Below are 25,944 nucleotides of genomic sequence, written 5' to 3'. Positions count from 1 at the left end.
TCTCCCGGTTTCCTTCATGCGCACAGAACTGCCGGTAACACAAAATAATCACCCACCATGGAGGACGGCCATAGCAAGACCGTCGATGAAGTCCTAGGTTTCTTCCGCGTCAATCCGGAGACGGGTCTCTCCGCCGACCAGGTGAAGGAATACCAGAAGAAGTATGGACCCAATGGTAAGTGTCACGCACCGTTTGGTGTTATGTTTTCTTTTCTTTTTTAGATCTGTCTCGCTGTCTCCCGGAGCACCATGAAAGTTAACGTTGTCTCACGATCAAGCCCATGCAAGAAGTAGCTTTTTATTCCGTGTTGGCATATTGCCGACTGGGAGAAAATATTGTGTGGGTATTGTCTGTTTTGTGAAAAGAAAGGGATAAACGGAGGGCCTCAAATCGCGAAGAAGTTACATCCAAGATGACGAATGCGTGCAAAACTCATGCGGCACGAGGGACTTGACGTGACACAAAGAAGCACCATGACAATGTCGATTTGCTGCGCTGGTCAATACACCGGCGTGGCCACTCGTGGCGTGAGTGGCAATATGAAGTTGTTTGGTGAAAATCAAACCACGAGTAGTTGTGTTCGTACTAGAGATGAGAATAATCACTCTTTTCAATGATTTGAATCGGAGTCAAAGAGTGGGTTTAAAGATTTGAAACCTTTACTCACTCTTTTGAGATTCATCAAAAAATATCACACTGCATTTATGTTTTTACCACTCTTTTGCGTTTATACTCACTCTTACTCTTTGTGCCGACTAGAAACTCACTCAGGAGTGAGTAAAACTGTTTTATCACTCTTTGGATTATAATCACACTGTAAGAGTGAGTAAAAGAGTATTATCACTCTTTGGATTATAATCACTCTGTAAGAGTGAGTAAAAGAGTATCATCACTCTTACAGAGTGATTATAATCCAAAGAGTGATAATACTCTTTTACTCACTCTTACAGTGTGATTATAATCCAAAGAGTGATAAAACAGTTTTACTCACTCCTGAGTGAGTTTCTAGTCGGCACAGAGAGTAAGAGTGAGTATAAACGCAAAAGAGTGGTTAAAGGAGTCATAAAAACTCTTCGTGCTGATTTATATTCATTCACTCTCTCGAAGGTTTCAAATCACTCACTCACTCTTACTCAGCGTGCACATCTCTAGTTCGTACCATTGTGCCGCTACCGCCTTTCGGTAAAAAGAAGATAACTATCCGGTATCTCGCTGTGGAAGTGATTGTTACTTTCCGGAGATAAGGTGTAGCGAGAGAAGGTCATTAAGGCGGTGGATGCCTATTAGCCTTCGGGGTGTGTTATACGTTTTTCGTTTGTAAATGTAAATGAGGGAGCTCCGTACCGATAAGCAATAGCACGACTGTGGAATTCTAACCCGCCTCCACCTGTACTGCAAATAATAACCGTGCACGCTAATGGACAATTTCATATGCTAAAGGGTTTCAGATAAGTTATGTTAACCCAGCATTTTATATAGCTCACGAATTGTAGACACCCGGCGTGGAGTAGTTAAACTGCTCGTAATTAAACGTGGAATAATTTGTAACCGTTCCGTTTTGGGTTTGATCTGGAAAAAGAACCTTGAACCGACCACCTTGAACCAAATGAACATGCAAAGGTGGTTCGGTGAACATTTGTTTCAGAAACCAAGAATATAACATCCCAATCCCTTTTCGGACCTTGGGAGCAGTTTTTACTTTATAGCTAAAACCTTTACCTCCTCCACCTGGCAATTTGGTAAACAACAGCACCATGAAATGAGTCAAAATTTCGAACCGAAACAAGATGCTGCGATTTGTTTACTCGTGGCATATTCACCTTCCCCACCCCCTGTTGTGTTGTCCTTGCTTCACGCTGACCTCAAAAAGAAGGCTCAAAGAAGGGCCCATTTATTACAATACATCACGAAAAATCAATTAACCGGCACTGATTTAAGACGGTGGAAGAGCGCTAAATATAGCATTTACGTGGCGTGGCGCGTTCACCAACACTTTTCACGAGAGCTCACTGGAGACTGGCGAAACTGGTGCTTCGTTCCGTTCGCTGGAAGAAAACACAGTATCATTTTCATTAAGCTACGGCTTGTCGTCATGAGGTTCCTATTTGCCGACCCCGCAGACAATCGAATGAAAACTGAGCCGAATTTTGGCAAAACAGTGGCCCGAAATTTTACGATCCAATGTAATTGAGTTATTCGAACGGATCCTGATCGGATCGGGAAGGTTTTTATATTGGGTGAATGGTTTACATTAAAACCATTTACTAATGCCGATAGCAACGTTAGACGGCGCTCGAGATCCGATAGCACGCTGTAAGATTAGGTTATCAGTAGCAACCCGTCTACGAAACCACCTGTTTGCCCAAGTGTGAGCAATACCGAGCGACCCAACTCAACCGTGCTGCACTATTCGTTCCGGTTGCTTTCGGTAGCGCATGCCTTTGACTTACCAACAGTTTCTTTTTCTTTCGCACCATTCGTACGAGTTTGCCGATAATCCAATTAGAGATGGTGCCATTACGGGCTGTGTTTGGCTCGTTCGTCTTTTGGTACTGCCGCTTTCCACCATTAATCAATCGTCGGTAATTAGGCAAATGGACGTATAAAGTGCCTGGTTACTCATCAGAGAAGGGAACCATTTTTCTTGGAAAGAAAATTCTCCAACTGGTCTTATTTAAAAAAAAAAAAAAGCAAATTGCAAATGTTTGTCGTGAGCCAATAGGTGTACGGTGCGATGGTAAACATCCGGTTTTGTAGTCAGTTTGACACTAACAGCAGAGAGTTCAACAAAAGCCTGAACCCACACCACTCGGTAGCATAATGTAGTGAAGTAGTGTAATATACTGGGTAATCTTATTACTCCAGAATGCATCCCAAACCCAATTTGGGTTGTGTTGGACAGGATTCTTGTCGATGTGTGTAGCATAAATTATGGGCTAAATTGCATTTGGTAGAAAATTAAATCCAACAACAGCAGGGCATGTGGGGGTCAAAGCCACGGTTGACAGCAGCGCGGCAAAAGTGTTCCTCCGCAAAAGGGTGCTCTTGATATGCAGTAGTAGTTGAGACCCAGGAGCTCCAACGCCAAAGGCAGACACAAAGGAAAAGTGCCATTGAGGATGTGGAAGTCATAACCACTTGAAAGTTTTCACCCTTTCATCGATGGGCTGGATCGGAAGGACAATGTCAAGCAGAATTGCACTCTCGTTGTAAATAGCCAAGGGCCCCAAACGGGAAGGCAAAGGTTGCGTCGTGGCTAAGCCCTTTAACCGGGTCACAGCACGTTTTTCCAACGCCTGGGCTGTGATTGATAGTAGCGCATACATGCAAAGGCGAACCCTTTTGAAGGTAGAGGCTTTTGTGTCTGGTCATTGTGATTGAAAGTGGCGAAGGAAGAAGAAGGGAGGGGGTGGAGGATACGTTTACTTGTACCACGTGTCCAGAACAATCGATTTCAACCAATTATTTGAGGGATCATTCCTTAAAAGGTCCTCTTGGTGTAACCAAAGTATGGAAGAACGTTACTTAATGTAAGGTTTATCTTGGTTGGAAATGAATAATTTACTTTTCTTACACATTTTTAGATTGCATGGGGAAAAGCGAAAATCTCACAACAAGGTGAACAAACAGGTGGACGACGTAACTAATGCTCCAAAATATAGTGCCTCACACAAACCCGAGGTTAAACCGTGAACAAAAGAAGTGGAGCGTGATGTTCTTCCAAGGGGGGATCGGGGAGATATTGGTGTGATCTATTTTCGAGATTCTTCAGCTGCCTTGACGGTTTTAGTGCACGCCTTGTGTTGCGTCGTAGTCAGTAAACGTGGGGATTAGAACGAAAGGTGCTAATCGATTGTGTACATCCACACCTTTGCTGTTTTGCGTTGGTCAAGGTGATTCGCGTTCAATATCACGAGATTCGCTAGCAAGTAGCTTAACTCTCCTCGTGTAAACAAACGACCCTGGCGGCGGGTGTAGTGTAATCGTTTTTTTTTAAGAAATGGAGATACCGCGACTCGCTCTGATACTGGTCTGTAACATCTTCAGCTTCACAACCATTTCCAATGGAGAAATGGGTTTTTTTTCGAAGAGATTCGTCACAGGGTGAGAGATTTCTCTCCCGACGAGCTCTTCTTGTTGGGAGAGCGCACTGTGTACAAGATTTGGCCACGTGCGTAAGCATTGCTCCCCCAGACGGGCGGCATGTACTCACGATCGAGCCGCTTTGACGTCTTGATCGGTGGTAGGGGTACGAACCCACTCGGGAAGGCGCCTTGTGGAGTAAACCGCGATCGTGGAGAATCGCGTTGACGTCAAAGAACGTTACTGCTCATCCCACCCTTATTCGCCGGCGATCGTGCGGTTTACACTAACACACCGGCGCACGCGAACGCCACCAATGTCGAGGATCGATTCCGCTCGCGTAGGGTGATTGCGGTAGCAACCGACCATGTCGTCTTCCTTCGCTAACGCTAATCTTCGAACAGGCGACAACAACGACTACGATGATGACGCTAAATGGCAAGGTGTTCCAGTACGTATGATGGTTTGGTTAGCGATAATCGGTGGAGGTAACGGTCGGACGGCGAACAACGTGTACGCATACAGCTGTTTTGCCCTAAAAGCCCATTTGCTCGGGGGTGGTATGAAGCACGGACGGGCCCTACCGCAGCGTACCTCTAGCCGTGCAGCTAATGCACCGTCGGGACAGTTTTTGTCATCTCAATTATTTTATGGCAAACATCATGACCCACACCGGAACACAACGGTTTCGATTAAACTCGGGAGTCTCGCTCGATGGCCAATCGACGGATGAGAAGGTTTCCCCGGTTTCTTTTTCGTTCTTCTCCTATAGCTGCGCTGGCTTGTTTCATCCACTTGCTAATCGCGTGAAATGTATACTGCATCGTCGGCATTGCCGTCGGCGCAACAACCTCCAACCGTGTGCAAGTGTGTACACATTCGAATTGAGGTCGTTTGTACGCGTGAGGTCTCATCCAGTCCCCCGGGTTATTGGTGGGTCCGTAAGCGGTTCGGTTCGGAAGTAAGTTTATGAATAATTCGCACCGTCACACACCACAACTCGACATTTGGTTAACGAGTGAGTGCTGCTTAGCAGGTGCCGCTGCGACGCACCGTGTTTTGCAGAACTACACCCGGGACTGGTTTTTCCTTCTCGGTCAAGGATCGATCGTAATGAAGTAAATCATTGGGAAATTAGACACCCGATCCAAAACGTTGATTACAGCGCTGTACGGTCTTATATGGTTACGTTTCGATTGGAACCAGGGTTTTATGCAATACTCTAAAGAACAATTTTACTTAATGCGTTTTTTCTTGTAGGTGTCTGGTATGTCTGGAATCTGAAATCCTAGTGCCATCGAAGAAGCATGCGCGCTGGAGATATAAAGTGAAGATCGATAATAAAAATCCCAACTTCAAACGATCTCTGGGTCGTCTGCTGTTGTTTTAGTACGACCGCCATTGAGACCAGAAATAGCAGACACGATGGGATTCGTTCGGATGGATGTTGATGTTGTTGCATGCGGTTCGTGGAATGGACTCGCATTCGATCGTTGATCGATTTACGAATTAAAGTTTAAAACTCTCTAGCGGGTTTGAAGGATATTTATAAATCCTCTCTCTTCCCGGAAAAAAATCCATGAGAAGCCACGCATACGGTGGTGCGTGAATTGCTTGCTTTTAACGTTTTTTTGTTCATTACAACTCTTAGCAGGAGAGATCTAGAATGGAATACGGTGTAAAGTATATGAACGTGTAATGTTAGGTTGACTGAATTACATTGCGCCAATACGATTGAGTGCAGCTTCGTTAGAAGAACCAGCACCCAAAACCACCTGCGCCTTGTGGATATTCATTGTATGGGGTTTCCACATTCCAGAAGGCGTTGTAACGAAAGGCAAAAATAAAATATCTAGCGTTGATGAAAGGATTATGACGTCATTAACTAAATTCCCAGCCCATGCGACTTGCGTGTGCCATGAGGAAAAGCAAGGGCAGGGACATGCTCACCGCGAGAAGAAAGTGTTAAAATGTGGAAAATTAATATTCCGTTCACAGTGCCCTTGAGTTTGAACATGTAAAACCTTTAACACATCGATGCGTATCGATCCATCCTACCAGAGTCTGGCAGAGAGATCTGGCAAGCGCTCTCCATGATGATGTGGATCAACGGTTTCATTAGATCAGATTGCTTTGCAAAACGATAAAAGACGATGGTTAGGTGGTTTAATATACCCTCGCCACGTCCGGGGATGCATGATTTAAAACATTTGTGTTTACCCTACTTTGGTACAAATGAGAATGATTCATCGAGGTAAGAACTGCTGGTGCAAATTGGAGAATCCCTTGAAGTCTCAACGGCGATTTAGTGAAATTATATTCAAAGGCCGCAACGGTCAGGGTTTATAATCGCGAAGAGAACGAGAATGGGAAAGAGGATTCTGTTAAACTAACCGAGCGAAGCGAATAATAGGCTGCCATAAGGGAAGGCAAACACCCTCTCACACACAATCTGAACAGCAGCAGAAGTGTATTAACAGATGTTCGATGTTTTTAAAACAAAATCACTTGACACGTGTTTTTTTTTCTTGCACGATATTGTGGCGGGAGAAACGTGGCTGAATGCGTTGCGATAGACGTTCGGATGATGTTTAGACGAGGATGAGTTAACGTATTCCTCCGGGGTTACCGGTGGTTTTGAAGGACTGCTCACTAAATAATCTCTCTGTCGATTGCAAGGACAGTTGGGCTGTGTTGGGATCCATGCATTGGATTGGACTGTGGACGGTCGCAGTGAAGAATATTAAATGATTGGCATTTCGAAGTGTGGTTGAGGCCACAGACGAGTAACATTCCGCTCACGGATAGGCGGGTGTCTGTTGTTCTAGCAGTGAGTTGACCTGTTTTATTCACGAATCTTTTGGATGAGTACATTGATCCAGATGTCGATAGAGAATCTTAGAATTCATTCAGAACTTATCTTTTCGATAATGAGTGCATGCGTTGGATACTCTTGCACACGTCATCTTGGAATCTTTCAAATGGGAACGATTTGTTGAGTAACTCTCAAAACCTTTAAGACAGATTTGGCTCTACATCCTTTAAACGTTGAAGCAGAGCAACACAGTTCTTCCGGAACTCGTTACCGCTCGCGCGGCCATGTTTCCGGACAGTGGTGCGGCACGATCAGAAAGAAACACAATAATTTAATATCATATCATCGAGAGATTGTAGTAATGCGTGCTTATTTATAAATATACAACTTTTCCGTCGTCCGTGTACGGGAGCGCTCCCTGCCGGCATTCTCTTGTGTTGTGCATTTTTCACACTCTGGATTTCCGTCTCCCCGGGCGATAGAGGCTGGATTCTTAGACTGGATGTGTGGAAACGCACAAAAAAAAAAACAAACAGTGTTCACCGTGCAGGAAGCTACGGCTACAGCTGTAGGAAGTGTAGAGAAATGCGTAAAGAAAACGGATTCTTTCACTCTTTCTCTCTCTCCCCGCGGGTAATTCGGGCAAACGAAGTTGCGAAGGAAGTTTGTTTGCCGTTGCTGCTATTGTTGGTGGTACTGTCCGAGTGTGTTGTGTATTAAAAGCGCGGGCGCCCACCTGATTGCGTACCGTCCGTCCAACCCTGCTTCCTGTCCATTTTAGCTGCTGTCGGTTGTTGGTCCCCTCAAGTGGAGATGCGTCTATTTTTGGGGCGAACTAGACGGTTGCTCCCGTGGCACATTCTTACCAGAGTTGTGTTGCCATCATTGCGATCATCGCCAGCGCAGGCAGTAGCAGTATGCGAAGAATGGTTGTTGCCTTTTTGCGTGAGGTTGAGGTTTGAGGGTTTGAGGTATTTTTCCTCCTCCCCTCGCAAAGATCGCTACTATTACTGTGTATAGAAAAAAAACAGTGTGATAGTAATACCGGTTTCTTATGTGTGAGAAGACGGCCCCCGGTATCAACTTAGGGGTGCGTAACGCGCCACGAATTTATGAAATAGTTTCACCTTTTTTCGATTTTCTCTCTTGCTTTGCGATTGTTCTGTTGGTTTGATATGCAAATAAATGTTGACGTCAAACTGCAACTTCTTGATTTGTAGATCTTCTGGATGACCTCAAGTGGGATGATGGGCAAATCTTAACCGTGCGTTGCTCCAATTAGCACGTGAACGATCGATTGATCTTCTAAAGCGTGGTGCTCTCCGAGACTCTGGGCTGCTGCGCACGACCTTCCTTTCGTCATTTGTCAGTTTGTTTTCGTCCTTCTATTAACATCTTATGTACTAATCAAATGTTTCCTTCTGCTTTTTCTCTTCCCCACAGAACTACCCGCTGAAGAAGGTACGTATCATCTACGAGTCGTGGAAGCGTTACGATAGTTGCTCGGTTTCATCATCAGCTGTGTACGCATCGCATGACGGGAATCGGCCGATAGGGTTTTCTCGTCCCATGCTAGAGAAGCGATTCTAGAACCTGGATGTTTGTGCAAGTGACTGGTATATGCTTGTGGTTTCCGTGCTACAAAGAATAGTTGCAAAATATGGTGAAACAAAACGCCAACGTCTGTACTGTCGATGGAGGAGCGGTGATGGATGGCGCGGCGCAGCAAGAATAAATAAAATCGGTACCCTTTTCTGGGTCCGGACGACGTCGTCACATTGACGTTTTGGAAACTGGTTCTAGACGTCCAGTGTAAGCGCACGTCAGCGGCGCTGGTAGAAACGTTAACCTGATAAATGAAACCACCGAGAGGCACTGAAGCGAACATTCATCAAACAAAGGCATCCCGTTGTCGTTGGTCGCCGTCCAGCAGCAGCAGCAGCAACTTCGCGGTTAACCTATCAGACTTTCGGTAGGGATGGCTCCATCGAGATGAAACGGTTTTCATAAATCTGGATATTTGTACGCGAAAGTCACACGGAACTCCCTTCCCACACAGACGTTACTGTCTTCGTTCGCTGACGTGGTGCAATTTCATTGCTTGTGTATGATTCGTTCGCCCGTTCTTTGTTCTCCCAGTTTACTCTGCACGGAACCCCGCAGCGTGCTGGACCCGAATGGTCTACTGGCGCCATAAGATAAGAAACAGATGAAGCTACCAATCTGTTCGTTTGCAGGTAGTATAACACGGTGGGTTAGCAATGTATGGAACGATTCACCAGGCGCGAGTTTAACCACAGACCAACTCATGTCGCTCTGTGTGTAAATGTTTGTGCCTGGTCGTAGTGCCCGTACATGATTCCATCATATCAGCCCGTATGACCGTTCGTATTGCTCGAGCGACTGTGCACGATGAAATGAGACAAAAAATAGGGCATGTAAATATGGGATGCAACCAACGCTACGTCTTTATCATGGTCCAACGGGTGGTGTAGAAGCTCAAGGTGATGTATGCAGTTTGAAGGATGAAAATATTTATTCGACCTACGACAGGATTCCCCCAACGGTGCACCAATCCTCATGCGCATCATCCACCTAAATCCAACCGTACATCGATATTAATGAGAAGCGATCGTGTGATGTGTATTTCCTTCGGAAGCGGAAGTAAAATTAAGGCATGAAAGAAGATTGTGCACTATAAAAAAGGAAAGCCTCAAAAGGATATGATGAAAGTAGCATCCCGCCGGGAAAATGGAGCATTATTCAACCAGGCAAATGGACACATCTCACTCGTGATATTTCTATTTATACTCTCCGGTAGTTTATCTCGTGGCACAAAAGAATCGTACCGGTATTGAAATACATCGAGAAACTATAAGACACGGATCTGTCAGAAGAGCACGCTGCAATCCCTTTGTTGATACAGCACTGTACAGTATATCAGGTGACAAATGGAAGTCCTGATGATATAAATTGCTGTTGTTTGTACCGGAAAGCCGGCACGGTTGATAATGCCGAATGCTTTTGTGCTGCTAATGCCTCGTAAAACAACACAGATTAACTGAAACCAAATGTTTGCCTGACTGGGGGTAATCAAGCTCGGTTGGTACCGGATTCATCATCAGACGGGAGAGCACGGCTTAATACGGCCTGTGACGAAAGAGATACACACCACGCCATGCTGGGAAGGCGCTATTTTTATGCGCCCCTGACAAAAATAAGTATTACGTGCTAAGTACGTACGTGCGTACGTTCTCGCCACGGTTGCGTACGTAGTTAGAGCGTCTATGCGAAGTCACGGTATGGTTGGAAAGCCGACGCACGAATCGCCTCGGATGTGTATGCTTACGGTAGGCGTTTGACCTGTCCTCATCCGATAGCATTCTTGATGCAAGCATCGTTACGCATGTGAATGAGCACCGAAGGACGAAATCTGTTATGCGTGCCATAACATATGGCGTTTTGGGCCTTGCCATGGTTCATTACACTCCAATCCAGTGGTAATAATTTTAAACAAAAGTGTCATTATGCTCTCTATTAATCTTTGCACGTGCAGCACCATTCGTGCACTGTCATGGCTTTTGGGATTCATTACGGTAGAACGGATTGGTTTATGTGCATTAATGTAAGGCACATGGAATACTTTTGACATGAAAATATAAAAAAATAACAAAAATAGGAAACGGCGACTTAAGCACCGTGCAAACATATAAGAAGAACTGCGTGCCACAAGATACATCACCACCAGCGACGGGAATTAATTGGATAGCGTAGCAAACAATGTAATTGCCGGTGGTACCGCATGCTGATGAAAACCTTACCGAGCACTTCTATCGTAACGCGCGAAGGCAACAAGCTTACGGTAGTGAGACATCCGGGTGGATACGGGCGGCACACCGGAATAAACAATTGTAAACAGTTTCAGCGATCTAATCGGAATCCCTTCTTTCTCTCCTTTTCACCATTTTTTCTACAGGAAAGACACTCTGGCAATTAGTGCTTGAACAGTTCGATGATCTTCTAGTTAAGATTCTGCTGTTGGCCGCTATCATTTCATTTGTAAGTATCTGCTCATGGAATACAGTAAAAAACCTTTAGTGAAGAAGATTTGCATTCGTACGCTCATCCATGTGTCTAAACGAGACTAGTTTTGTTTTTAGAGTTTTCCCCCTAATGAATTGCTTTTTTTCGAAAGTGACGATATGTTGTGATGCAAGGATGGCATTTTACACCGTTATTTTTGGGCTAATCCGATATTCATGAAGCATCTCCGATTCTGCACCGATGTATGACGTTCTTTTCGTATTTACCTTCCAATGTTTTTTGCCGATGTGCCAAAAATCTGTTTATGTTACTCACTTCATTTTGAACGAAACCGCAAACACTGTGCAGAGGTGTGGTTGACAGGGTTTTTTTTTTTTCTTTGGTATGTCTCGTCCAACCTTCCTCCGTGTCTCCGCTCTCCTAATCATTTCCAACAGTCTGTGACGATTGTGGCGGTGTGATATTTGAAGATGTCCAAGAGATCCAAAAATAACTATCCTTTTGGGTGACTTTTGCCGCCACCAGACTAAAAGTTCTGGCAAAACTATGTGACGCGATGTTGTTTTTGTTGACACGAACAATTTTTAATATGTGCGGGAGTTTTTCCACGGTTTCTCGTGAAAGAGCACGTAACCTTCAGATAATGTTGCTTGCGATACTCGCTATGATATGGTTTCAGTGGAGCTGAAACGATAAGAATATTGTTGCTAAAAATAATATTTTCCAGAATTGAACTTTGAACGAAAAGGCAAACTGCGATCTATTTCCACATGAAAATTCATTCGGAATTTTGTATGTTGTGCCACAGTTGGTTTGTAGAGAATTGAAGCGAACAAACGAATATCATATTTCTTCATAATTAGGATACAAAATTCGAAACTGGCAAAATATCTAACGTGATTTTTTTCCGTTTACTCCAATTCCAGGTACTAGCTCTATTTGAGGAACATGAAGGTGTTGAAGCTTTCGTTGAACCTTTCGTCATTCTGCTGATTCTGATCGCTAACGCCGTCGTCGGTGTGTGGCAGGAACGCAATGCCGAGTCTGCGATTGAAGCTCTGAAGGAGTACGAGCCCGAGATGGGCAAGGTTGTCCGTGGCGACAAGTCCGGTGTGCAGAAGATCCGCGCCAAGGAGATCGTCCCTGGTGATGTGGTCGAGGTGTCGGTCGGTGACAAGATCCCGGCTGATATCCGTCTGATCAAGATCTACTCCACCACCATCCGTATTGATCAGTCCATCCTGACTGGTGAGTCCGTGTCCGTGATCAAGCACACCGATGCCGTACCGGACCCGCGCGCTGTCAACCAGGACAAGAAGAACATTCTCTTCTCCGGTACCAACGTCGCCGCCGGCAAGGCTCGCGGTGTTGTCATCGGCACCGGTCTGAACACTGCCATCGGTAAGATCCGTACCGAGATGTCGGAGACGGAGGAAATCAAGACCCCGCTGCAGCAGAAGCTGGATGAGTTCGGTGAGCAGCTGTCGAAGGTTATCTCGCTGATTTGCGTCGCTGTCTGGGCCATCAACATTGGACACTTCAACGATCCCGCCCACGGTGGCTCCTGGATCAAGGGTGCCGTGTACTACTTCAAGATTGCCGTTGCCCTGGCCGTCGCTGCCATTCCGGAGGGTCTGCCCGCTGTCATCACCACCTGTTTGGCTCTGGGTACCCGCCGTATGGCCAAGAAGAACGCTATTGTCCGCTCGCTGCCGTCCGTAGAAACCCTGGGTTGTACCTCGGTCATCTGCTCGGATAAGACCGGTACGCTGACCACCAACCAGATGTCCGTCTCGCGTATGTTCATCTTCGATAAGGTTGAGGGCAATGACAGCAGCTTCACTGAGTTCGAAATCTCGGGCTCGACCTACGAACCAATTGGTGAGGTTACCCTCAACGGACAGCGCGTCAAGGCCGCTGATTACGAAGCCCTGCACGAACTCGGAACGATCTGTATCATGTGTAACGACTCCGCTATTGATTTCAACGAAGTGAAGAAGGTATTCGAGAAGGTCGGTGAGGCCACCGAAACCGCTCTGATCGTGCTGGCTGAGAAGCTGAACCCCTTCAACGTTGCCAAGCAGGGTCTGGATCGCCGCTCGAGCGCCATCTGCGTCCGTCAGGAAATTGAAACCAAGTGGAAGAAGGAATTCACCCTGGAGTTCTCGCGTGATCGTAAATCCATGTCGACCTACTGTACCCCACTGAAGGCCTCGAAGCTGGGAACTGGACCGAAGCTGTTCTGTAAGGGCGCTCCGGAAGGTGTCCTGGAACGTTGCACGCACGCTCGTGTTGGAACTACCAAGGTTCCGCTGACCGCTTCCCTGAAGCAGCGCATCCTGGATCTGACCCGCCAGTACGGTACTGGTCGCGATACCCTCCGTTGCTTGGCTCTGGCCACCGCTGACAGCCCGATGAAGCCGGACGACATGGACCTGAACGATTCGACCAAGTTCTACACCTATGAGGTTAACCTAACCTTCGTCGGTGTCGTCGGTATGCTGGACCCGCCGCGTAAGGAAGTCCTGGACTCGATCGCTCGCTGCCGCGCCGCCGGTATCCGTGTCATTGTCATCACTGGTGACAACAAGGCCACCGCCGAAGCTATCTGCCGTCGTATTGGTGTGTTCGGAGAGGATGAGGATACCACCGGAAAGTCGTACTCTGGTCGTGAATTCGATGATCTGTCCGTGTCGGAGCAGCGTGAAGCTTGCGCCCGTTCCCGTCTGTTCTCGCGTGTCGAGCCGGCCCACAAGTCGAAGATTGTGGAGTTCCTGCAGAGCATGAACGAAATCTCCGCTATGACTGGTGATGGTGTCAACGACGCCCCTGCCCTGAAGAAGGCCGAAATCGGTATTGCCATGGGTTCCGGTACCGCTGTCGCCAAGTCGGCCGCTGAGATGGTGCTGGCTGATGATAACTTCTCCTCCATTGTTGCCGCTGTTGAGGAAGGTCGTGCCATTTACAACAACATGAAGCAGTTCATCCGTTACCTGATCTCGTCCAACATTGGTGAGGTTGTGTCCATTTTCTTGACTGCTGCTCTGGGTCTGCCAGAAGCTCTGATCCCAGTTCAGCTGCTGTGGGTCAACTTGGTAAGTATTAATTGCAACCTTTTTAGTGTGTCTAACGAGCAGTGTTTACTAATCTTTTATCTAATTTCTTTTCGTAACCAAGGTCACTGACGGTCTGCCAGCTACTGCCCTCGGCTTCAACCCACCGGATCTGGACATCATGACCAAGCCACCGCGCAAGGCTGATGAAGGTTTGATCTCTGGCTGGTTGTTCTTCCGGTAAGTTTCCGTCGGTATACTCGATTAGATGTCCCGCGGACTATAATTCTATGTATTTTACGCTTCTTCCGCATCATAGTTACATGGCTATTGGTGGTTATGTCGGTTGCGCTACTGTTGGTGGTGCCGCTTGGTGGTTCATGTTCTCGTCGGAAGGCCCGCAGCTGTCGTACTGGCAGTTGACTCACCATCTGTCCTGCCTGGGTGGTGGCGAAGAGTTCAAGGGTATTGACTGCAAGATCTTCAACGATCCTCACCCAATGACCATGGCTCTGTCCGTGCTGGTCACCATTGAGATGTTGAACGCCATGAACAGGTAAGTGTTGGCTAGCGATGCGAGTTTAGATCGTACCGCACTCAACTGATCTTTTCATTTCAATATTACAGCTTGTCTGAGAACCAGTCCCTCGTCCAGATGCCGCCATGGTCCAACATGTGGCTGATTGCCTCCATGTGTCTGTCGTTCGCTCTCCACTTCGTCATCCTCTACGTTGACGTTCTTTCCGTAAGTTTCGAGTGCCTAACTTCGCATGTTCTCAATATGACATTCCTCAATGCCGATATCATCTCTTTGCAGACCGTTTTCCAAGTTACTCCACTGAACGGAGATGAGTGGATGACCGTCATGAAGTTCTCGCTGCCGGTCGTGCTGCTGGATGAAATCCTGAAGTTCGTCGCCAGAAGGATTTCGGACGGTGAGAGTTACATAAAAAATATGCATGGACTAGTGTTAGCGTGGGCAGTTTTCTTTGCTTACATCATATGGGGTCCATAATGGCAGTGAGATGATAACAGAACATCTGCGATTGCTACCATAACTTCTACCACTACTGCTGCGCCAGCAAGCGTTTGCTACTAGGGACAAAAGGGAAGCAAGTAGACACGATCACATACAATACATGGTAAAGCAGTTCGGTGAAAGTGTCGCCGGCAGTCGGCCGTCACAGAGGTACCCCGTCACACTTTCATAAAGCACGCATATAATATACAACAAGCAAAAAGTACACCCACATCTAACATTCATACACTCTCAATCGGAAGTACGGATAGAAGAGAAAAAAAACAAAGAAATTAGTAATACGCGGATCCACTATCCCTAATTACGTAGATCGGTTTGCTCATCATACGAAGGAAACATACGAAAAATCCTTTTACAGTAATTTTCATCAAACAATTTCCTGCACCAATGATACTTTAGAGAAGCGAAAAGGTGAACAATGATGCACGCGAACATTATACGGACTATCTTTCGCATGTGTGTGAGTATGCGTGTGGAGATAACCCATGTATGGAAGTGTAATAAGGGATAGGAAATAGCGAAACAAAAGGTTAAACAAACAATACGAGAGAGATAAGACAAAAGAATCCTTTGAACGGCATCGTCCCCGGGTGTATTGAGACGGTGTGACGGGCAGCTCTCCCTGTCCCCCTATTGTCAGTTTGATGTTTATCGCGAGTAATCGAGAGTTTTCTCCATCTGTTTTTTAATCGTTACTATAATCATTACTTAGCAAACTACTTCTATCTTTTTTATATGCTTGATGCGCACCTTTTGCGTGCGGCGCTCGGGCATATATATATTTGAACTATTTAGCGAATACCGTTTTGTGTAAAGTTTAGATAAAAAAGAAACGTTGACCGTGTAAAATCGTGCGCACCTACACAGCCGTGCGAAGATTATTTTTAATGTGTGCCTGTGCTGCGTCGGATATCGTCCGCCGTGATGGTACCGGCGATTAACGCCAACAGCGGGCATTTAGGTATAAATCGGTCGAGGCAAAACAGAAAGTCAGTGTAGGTTCATGAGCGCCTTGATGTGTACGCCGCTGGTATGCATATGTGTTAGTGTTTTGCATATCGTGCATTGAACCCGGAACTAGTTTGAACTAGCGAAAGAGGATAGTAGTTGGATATTTTTTGTGGTTGATTCATAGCTAGGGTCGTAGCTCCATTTCTACTTCATCTCTTCAAGATTGTAATCCCATTATATGTGGATCTCATACTCTCGCTAAATCCGTATTTTCCATCAGTGGAAAAAAAAAGTTCATTCGCCACATCCCCATACGCACTTCCACATCTCTTCATGAAAGTACACAAAAGCTATCAGGAAAAAGAAAGTTTCACACCAGCGGAGGATGATTTATTTTACAAAACTTACCAAACAAAGAGGAAAACAAATTAGACAGGATAAAAATTGTGTAGATATAACAGCTTTTTTTTAAACAATCTCAGCAGTATGATGGACCCCATATAAGAAATATCAACAATTGCGTACTGTTTTGTGTGTGTATGTATAAGGCTTATGGATGATGATAGCGCAGTACCGACATTTACGATCGAGCCCACATACTACAAAAGGGCGTGCAAGACGCCACCGTATGTGAGCGCATGCCTGTGTGCATAACAGCAGGAATGAGTGAGCAATAGCGCTGTTAAACAATTAATTACTATCTACTTTTAAAAGCTACCACCCACCACTTCTACTTGTTGAATTAAAACCCCACCCTCCCTGCTAGTGCCGGTGCTTCGTCCGGACCTATTTTTTTCTTTCTATCTGAATGGCATGCCATCCGGTACGTGATATCTATCTTCACAGAGGTTTTTGCCTCACCCACCACCTATTGAACATCCAACCTCTGCTCCCTTGAAACATCCCATATCAATTTTCCAAAGTTTTCTCGACATATTAACCCTAATACGGCATTAGTATAAACAGTAATTTTGTAACCTATTTTACGGCCCAAACATGTTGTTTTACACCATACAACGAAGAATGGTGCGCTTAAGAGAGTGTTTTCTTTTCTCGTGTGTTTTTGTTTCCATTTTTACTACATCCTTCAATGCGTTTTAGCTCAGAGTGTCTACGACAGTTGTGTTTACGTTACGCGTTTGATTTCATCCATTTGGCTTTAGTTTGGTTTAAGCTTTAAGAACTTAATCCCCAACTTCGCTGTTGGAGGAAAGCTTTAAATACTTTGAAAACATCATCACTACACGGGAAGAAGTGGATTGATTGCAAAGTAGCGTAATGCGTTGAGAAGAGACGCAGTTTTTCACCAACTAACCACCCAGTAGCTTCCGTCAATCCATTCAAGCGAGAGCATACACACCTGCCGGTTCAACACGGTTTTCTCCTGCATACTGAATCTAACCGAAAAATGCCTCTAGTTTTAAAAATGCCCGGCACGCCCGACAAGAATGACACGCTTCTTCAGAGATTTTCTCTATCGCAATATGCAAATACATACATATATCTCTCGCACCTCCACACAAACACACCCTCTTCTAACCCTTTCGAACTTAGGTTTTTGTGCGTGAATTACTTAACTTATTTAAAATCGGAACATACGAAACACAAACGAAAGGGTTTCTGTGTGGGTTTGTTTGGGAGTGTGTGATTAATCAGAAGGTATGATTACTACACGGTTTAGAAAGGAGAAATCTTGCATAAGTTTGAATAAGTCGATATTAAGCTTTTCGTGGGAGGGGGCACGCCAATGGAGCGAATCTGTTTTGCGAGTTATGTTTAGAAAAGTGGAACCAGAAGAAAAAAAAAATAATCAGACACAGGCAAACGATAAGAAGCAGTTTTACGAAGAAAAAGTGGAACAGAAATCAAAGTAGAAACGAATCGATTGTTTATTGATTATCGATGACAACACAGTGGCGTCGTAGGAGGGACTTACTTGTGCAGTAGTGTCTGAGTTAAGTGCGATGATGAGAACTTATCTTACTATATCCTTACTAATGCTACCTTTCGCACAAATAGCGAAAGCTTTTCTTACAACGATTCGCAGCATTGTTTTTTTTTATGTTTTTTTATGTGAAAGGAAGGATCATTCCTATTCCATTCCTGTTTCAGGGCGTTCATATGCCTCTTCTTGCGGTGGTAGTGGCTGTGCGCTTTCGGTGTGTGGGGAATAAAAACAATGAGACTAAGTAGTTGACGATGATGTGTGCCTAGAATAGGAATGAAATGATTGAGGATGTGAGGCGAGAGAGAGAGAGAGTAACAAGAAGAAGCATTGAGAGCATAGCTTTGCACCGTTATTCCATCCAGCGAATGCTAAAACACACAGGATTGCTTTAAAGAAAATTATTCGTAGATAGGATTTTCTCATCTCTCCCGTATTCCCGATCTATTCCCTCCTCACCAGTGTAGTGTCACTTTTGGTAGAGTTCCTTGCACACACGTAAAGTTGTACTGTGTGCATCCTTTTGGGGGAAGCGAAAACTTACATCGTTATGCCTGGTTAGTGCTGCTTTTTTCTGAGTTGAAAAATTCGTGCTCATTATTCTTTAGTTTCAACACACAAAATTTGCATGTCTATTTTTAACCACTTCGTCGTCGGTTCGAAGAGACGATTATTGTGCGCGTGAACGGTAGAAGTTGGGGTCGATTATTGTCGAACTCTTTTGGAAAGTTTTTTCTTGTTTTATTTATATAAGAAATCAGAAACATAAACTTCTGCCAACATTATAGGCAACAGTGGCACATTGAAGAGAAGGATGATTCATAACATCCTTTTTTCCACAATAGCTCGGTGCCACGCAAGCATCTATTGTACTTGCGTGAGGTGAATTGTTGTTTTCCACCCTTACCACAGTTAAAAAAGAAACACCCTGCAGTTGTTAGAATCATGCAAGAAGATTAAAATAAACCGGGAAGCATAAACATTAAACCATAACGCGTAAAGAACGCTGTAGGTTAGAAGGACGAAAACTCGGGATGAAGTAAGATTAAACAACCCCAACCGCCACTAAAAGGAGGATAGCAATCTAAGGGGAAAACTAGCAATTAAATTTTCCCCTCCCAAAGGCCCTTGTTCAAATCGGAACGAAAAGAAGAAAACATAACTAACTAAAGGAGGACGTGAGTGGGCGAGCTCTCTTTATGATATGTCTTCTTTCTGCAACTAGTATGAACCTCAAAAAAAGTCAAACGCTAGATAAAAAAAACGATTGGAATGATTTCAAACAGCGAAATAATTCGTTGAACAAACATCCCAAAAATCCATCAAAGGTAAAGTAAATGAAAAAAGGGAAAACGAAAGAGTGAAAAGGCAACGTTGGAGAAAGTGAAAACGATGGGAAATGGGATTTAAAAACAAATGAAAACACACCCATGCAATCTTAACAGAAAAACTGGGGGGCAAGAAACAAGTTAAACTCGTTGAAGTTGATAAAAAAGCAACTACAGTAAGAATAAAACAAAACAAATAAACAAAAAAAACAAAACAACATACCGAAAACCAGAATATTGCGACTTACACTAACACTACACTGCGAAGTGCGTTTGCGTTCTTCTTTCCTTAATTCCTTCTAGCCTACTTACTACTAACCTCACTTAACTGCGTCGCCCGATTGTGTGTGTGTGTGTGAAGCAAATCAAGCCCATACCTTGAAACTTTACACACGGTTGCGCATCCGATCATCAAGCCACGTCACTTAGAAGATTTTGAGAAATATCATCACTGCTACTACAACTATTCTCCCACTAAAAAGTTTGTATCCGCACGCGGTCCAAGCTGGTTATCAATTCCAGCCCTGCAAAAACGTTCCACTTGTCACCCCCAAAACACCGGATGCTGTCCTATCGCTATACTTTCTCTTATCGCGTGCAAGTGCGAGTGTGTGTGTGTGTGTTCGTGTTATTCTCTTCACAAGCTTTTTAGGCTAAGTGAGTTAATGGAAGCGAAAGTGATCACAAACAACAGCTACTGCTCGTCACCGTGTCATCCGGCTATGACGAACTCTACGTACCAAAAAACCGAAATAATTATGCATGGTGTATGTGTGTGTGTGATTACTACCAAAGATACGAATGTGAAGAGTGCCTGTTGCGTGAGCATCGCAGCATCTCAAACAAACGAAATGGAGGATGGATACAACACGGCATATTACGCTACTATACTCTGTACACACCCGTAAGCAGTTTCATCATCTCTCTTCATCACTCACACCAACAAACCGTACCCGCATGCACGTGAAAATGGAACGATTCTTATCAAGATCGGAAGGATAGATAGTGTTGTTGGTGATGTTTAGTCTCGCTAGTATTGAGATCGGTCACGATCAACTGTGAATATAAGTTGACTGATTTACTATTAGATTAAAACTGTACAAAGTGTTGATTTTACATAACGAAATTGGGCATATTGAATCTAAACAAACAATTGTTTTGTGCATAGAAATAGAGTAGTTAGTGATCTTTGTAGTGGTATAGTACTACCGTTTGCCAGTGAAAGTGAAAATCAATGTGATAGTGATAATTTCCGTTTCTCTTCTTCTCTGCCCTTCCTACAGTCAATCCTGATTTCCATTAGAGATTTTTCTAAACAAAAAAAACAAATCACACCAAAAGCAATCCTCCCCAAAAAAAATCGATATAATAGCGAAAATGGCGCGTGTGTGTAGTGTGTTGAACGCCACCAACCATTGCCGCCCATCATAAACCGCAGCCCGGCCATCTTCATCTACCTTTACACACGCCATCCAGAACTCCTAAAAAACCCGAAGCTTCAGCTTTTCTTTGCCGTTTAAAAAAAAGGAAAATACCACACACCCCGGATGGACAGTCGTGGTTGTGTTCTGCTCCAGGTGTTTGTCCCTTGCTCTCCAGTTTGCCCTAAACACACACACACACAGCTAAACCAAAAGGGATAGCATCAGCCTTCCAACAATGCTTCGATCCACCTGTTCAATGTTCTAACATCTTCGGAACGAGATCAAGCTAAGGATGCGTATTCGATTGTATGTGAGAAAGAGAGAGAGAGAGCAGATTAAGCCACAACAATCCGGATGAACGATGGAGATGAAAAATGCCGTGCCCCTTATACTATTATCCCTCCGTGTGAGACTCCTTACCGCTTTGCATCATCCCGATCGTTTCCTCCCGGGTGGGGGAAAGGTGACAGAAAAGAAGCAGCATTCAGCAGAAGTACTAACACACCGAGTAAAGGGTGTGGCGACTCCAACACAGCACGTGGTCCCTGGTGGAAACAAGTCCTGGTGACGTGTCTTTCCTTCCAAACCGTGCGAAACAAAGATCTCTCTTCCACCGTATTATGTTGGAAGGAACAAACACCCAACGAGCAGCAACCTGCGGCAGGCGACGTTCGTCCATTTTCTTTTTATCTCACACACCCCACCCTCGGCTCATGTTATCCTGTGATCATCATTCAGCTTTATCGTCGGCGGCCACACAACTTAAGCAAAGCTTTTGAGGAAGAAGCTACCCCCAAAAACCTTCATGCCCCACCCCACCCCCTGCAACAACCCCCCACCCACATCAGTGTGTGTTTGTGTACTTTGTGATTGCTTTATCTCTCGTGCCCCCACCAACCCCCCTCCGATTCGACGTGTCCATCTGCTGTGTGTTGTGTACGTGTCCGTGTCCCACCAAACCGCCATTCATCAACCACCTACCTACCTACCCTGCGCGATCAGCTTCAACACACATCCTACCCGCCACCATCACCCGTGTGAGTGTGCGCGCCATCGCCCTTACGCGACAAAGACAACACAGTACGTGTGTTTGTATGTATTGTGGGTAAGCAAAGAGAGTGTGGAAGGGGAACGGGGAGTGAAGTGGGGATCCTTCCCCATACCTTCTATGGTTCTTCGGAAAAGTTCCAAATTTAAGTAACATTACCAGGAAAACCACACATTTGGCCAAGCTTGTTCCCTCCTTCTCTTATCTTGTTTCTTAAATGTTAAGAGCTTCTTGTTTTTTTATGCTTTCCAAATTTTCTATTCTTACAATGCTTTCTTATTATAAATGTTTTCTTCGCTTAAACGATTTTCCCCTCAATTCAACCGTTTTTGTTAGAGCTTCCGATTCCAATTTCCACGATTCGTTGTACGACTGTTCTTCAACGAAGCAACATAACGCACACTTCTTTACATCCAACAAAATGGATACAATAACGATTGGCTTCACAGTTTATTCAAATGTCCCACCCCTCCCTTAAACAACAGCCCCTTTCCGTTTTTTTACGAGCTTTTTCTTACGTTCATTTTGTTCTTGTTATGTTTTACGAATTTGCTTCAAAATTATAAACTTTGCTTTCGTTTTCTGTTGAACTTTCGAAATTATATATTCTCCTTATCTTGTTTCATTATATTCTGTTTTCGAATTACGCTTAGCGTTGCAAATTTTGCGTTTATCTATAATGTTTCGTTCTCTTTCTTTTTTCTCTCTCTTTCTCTTCCTCTTCGTTTATAAATGATTTCCCCCCCCCCCCTTTTTGTTGATCAATCGTTGTCCAACTCCCTCCCGTTCACCGTTCTCCTTCTTCGTGCGACTTCGCCAACCATCGACCACCAACCAATGTTCTTACCTGTGATCCTGATCTTGTGCCAAAAACCGTGTGTCGTGTACCTCCGTGGAAAACCTCCGACAAAACTTCACCATCTTCCTTTTCAACAAACCGAAATTTAAAAAAAAAACAACAACAACAATAACAACAGCCAACGAAGTCATTAAGACCTGGGAGTAAGCATTAGGTTTGAGAGACGTGTTACGTGTTAAGAGATAAAAGATGAAGAAAAGCATCAGAAAGAGAAAGAGACAGATAGTAAGTGTGTAAGAAAGGAAATTTAAATAAAGAAAAAGAAAAGTTAAACAAAAAAAAAACATAACAAAGAAGAAGAGACACAGGCTGTAAAATGTGCCGTACCGAGAACGAGGAAACGAGTCCTTGGATAGTGTGAAACATGGATATAAAAAAAGCATAGCAAAAACCGTGCGAAAATACTCGTGGCAAAAGAACGACAAAAAAACCAACACAACTACGCATCCAATGTGAAGAGAAATAAAATCGTGTGTGAGTGTGTGTGTCTTATGTATTTTCTGATCTCCGATTCTGTTAACCAAATAATGGCCCCAAGAAAAAAACAAAGCAAAACGCGAAGCAATACCGACGACCCCCTTCAGTGCGCATCCTATTGTTTGCTACTCTCACGAACAACGCTAAACAACGCACAGCAACGGCAGAGAGCAACACACAAACAACCCCCTTGAAAAGCCCGTCCCCTCCCACCGGTTATGAGTGTGTGTGTGTGTGTGTCTAAAAGGAGGAAAGGTTGTTTGTAAAATAGTAATTAATATTATTAACTGCTGCGCGCGCGGGCCCAACCGTCGTCACAGGGCCCGCGCTCTCAAAGATGGTGAATGATAGGAATGGCAAATGGAGAGGTGTGTTTGAGGAGAGGAGAAACCAAACCAAACGGGGAAGAAACAGCTGTAATCCCGCCAGAGATGCAACCAAAAAAAAAAACAAAAAGAAAAGAATACGAGAGAAAGAACAGTGTTAAACGTTAATTCATGCAAATAGTTAGCAAACGTGCAATTGTTAAGTAAGACAAAAATAAACTAAACCAAAAAACCAGACCCAGATTGTGTGGTGGTGTGCGTTTTCTTTTCCATAGATTGCAGAAAATGTAGTAATCCTGCTGCTAGTGAACAATTGGTGATCAAGGAATTGCATAACTTACGGCGCTTAAAGGTCAATAACTAAGGGCGCAAGTCTGGAAAGAAAGTAAGTTTTTTTTCTCACCCGAAAGGGAGTCATTTTGGAACAGTTTATCACATCCCATCCGAAGAAGCAGGTGAATGGTGTTGAGTTGATGGATAGCGAAGGTGAAACTATATAGAACTTCTAAAGGTCCAGTACTTACATACGCCTCTGAGACATAGAGTTTGTGAGAAAGACTGACGATACCTTCTAGCAGAAGATGCTCAGTAGGGCCGCGTATGTATGTGTGGAATGACAATGGAGGAGCCGCTACAATGATAAACTCGACAAAGCTTCTGTGGGCGGGTCACGTCATGAGAATGTCACTGGACGACCTAGTCCGTAAAGTCCTTCTTTGAGGACTTTCTTTGAGCTTTTCTTTGAGCTTTGAGGACAAAGCTTAAACATATCTGATCTATATCTGATGTCTCCGTGCCGGCCTCTATTGTCGTTACAGTCAATCAACATTGTTTGACAACAGTTACTGTACACCTGTACTGTGTTGACTACATGGCGTTTGCCTAGGGTGATAAAGATTTGATTTTCTTTTACGATTGCCCTTTGGGAAATCCCCACCTGCGCGGATGCCTTAAAATAATTTCAAACGATAACAATAAAATATGCACACTATAACAGCGACACTGACTGTTTAGGTAACAATAAAACAACTGATAACAATCATCTTGAAGATCGTTCATAAGAACTCATTATCAAACATATTTTAAGCAACGTGAGCTTGAGTAATACATTAACGAGCTGTATGTTTCCCGTGTGTGGAGCAACCTTATCACAACTAATTTACTATCCAAACAACTGACCTATCTGAATTGGTTCAGTGGAGCAAAGGTATCTGCTGGAGAGGTCCGGAAATAGTTGTTGCACCTTGAGTATTTGTTTTGCATCGAATGTAGTTCCGAGTCGCTCTCAAAAGTCACTGTATCAAATTTTCCTATTTATACCATGGTACAGGCCATTCTCGAAAACAGTTCGTAAAGTTGCACCGAAGATCACACATCATCAATCGTCATGAAGCTGTGGTCAGTGGTAGTGATTGTTGTGCTGGTTAAAGTGTTTGACGTTGCGGCACTGCACAGGAATCCATTCGATGGTAAGCATCGAAATTGAAGAAAAGTAATGTTATACATTGACAAAAAACGACGATGTTTCTCCAAGTGATCAGAGGCTGTAAGCAGTACGACAAAGGTGGAGACTACGATGCAGCTCTTACATACTTCCCGACGACAAGTCTGCTCCATGTTGGCTATACAAAAAACTCCAAGTACTTTAAAATCGCCATCTTAGGTCCGAACGATGGAATCATTCGGTACGGAGACTCCTTGTTTCCGTACGATAAGTACGTGATAGAGATTGGTAAGACGATGTTGGACGTGTAGGAAATCACGTAGAAATTCCGTTTATAAATTTTGGATTGTTGTTGCTTATTTGACAGTACTCGGAGGATGGGGAAATACAAGAAGTGCTGCTCGGCACCAGTATCGTAAAGCTTCGAATGAAAACAACAATGTCCAGCTGGTAGATGCCCAAACGCCGAACTTATTATCACAGTTCGAGCCCACCATGTTCGTGCTAGAGGTGTTCCACAGCGGCACAGTGCAAGTTAGCATTGACGGACAAGATCATCCTTTCCTGTCGTTCAGCGATAGTAAACGTATACCTGCCAATTATATGGCTATCACCAAGTGGGACAAGGACGTGGTATACTTCTACGATTGTCCTTCTCTTGAGGGTGCGAACGTTTTGTACAATTCCTTGCTTTTGAACTGCACTGTTGTCTAATAACTGGCAGATCAAAGGATGTTCCATTCGTAAAGTCGGTGTTTTGTAGCGACCCCAGTCCCACACGACGAGACCGAGACAAAGTCCCTTCCGGACCGTTTTCCCCTTAGCAAGGATTGACTACATTTGAGGGCTCAATTAGTTCATAGCTCTAAATTCAAGTGAATAAAACAAATATATATTACACCTTCCAATTCGATAACAATCGTCGTGAAGCTCATCAAACCAAATAACATCAATATCCGATTATGATCGATTATCGTATGTTCAATTCCTCGTTCAATCTCTTTTAGCTGTTGTTAAACCAACTCGGCAAACATTTTGAATTGAAATTAAATGAAACACACAGCTACATCGCAAACTGCCTCGACATTCAAACAGGCAGAGACAGCT

At 44.3% G+C, this 25,944-nt stretch overlaps 2 protein-coding genes across 3 annotated transcripts; both read left to right on the top strand.

Annotated features, from left to right (window-relative positions):
* Positions 1–57: 57 nt before the first annotated feature.
* LOC128714913 (calcium-transporting ATPase sarcoplasmic/endoplasmic reticulum type) lies at positions 58–22,759 on the top strand. Of its 2 annotated transcripts, XM_053809794.1 has the most exons (9): positions 58–175; positions 8,343–8,360; positions 10,876–10,958; positions 11,870–14,038; positions 14,121–14,236; positions 14,316–14,552; positions 14,624–14,741; positions 14,814–14,931; positions 22,709–22,759. In XM_053809794.1, the coding sequence occupies exons 1-9, from the start codon at positions 58–60 to the stop codon at positions 22,735–22,737; spliced, it is 3,006 nt and encodes a 1,001-aa protein (XP_053665769.1). In that variant the 3' UTR covers positions 22,738–22,759. The 2 variants fall into 2 exon arrangements, with proteins under 2 accessions (XP_053665769.1, XP_053665768.1); XM_053809793.1 differs by lacking the exon at positions 22,709–22,759 and having other exon boundaries at positions 14,814–15,065.
* Positions 22,760–24,780: 2,021 nt separating this feature from the next.
* Positions 24,781–25,551, top strand: LOC128714791 (uncharacterized). Its single transcript, XM_053809671.1, has 3 exons — positions 24,781–24,862; positions 24,928–25,125; positions 25,205–25,551. Exons 1-3 carry the CDS (start codon positions 24,781–24,783, stop codon positions 25,549–25,551), a joined length of 627 nt encoding a protein of 208 aa, XP_053665646.1.
* Positions 25,552–25,944: the final 393 nt, after the last annotated feature.

The sequence above is a fragment of the Anopheles marshallii genome, chromosome 3 (genome assembly GCF_943734725.1).
Source record: "Anopheles marshallii chromosome 3, idAnoMarsDA_429_01, whole genome shotgun sequence".
NCBI lineage: Eukaryota > Metazoa > Arthropoda > Insecta > Diptera > Culicidae > Anopheles > Anopheles marshallii.
Note: the sequence above shows the minus strand (reverse complement) of the source record. Positions and strands in the feature narration are given on the sequence as shown.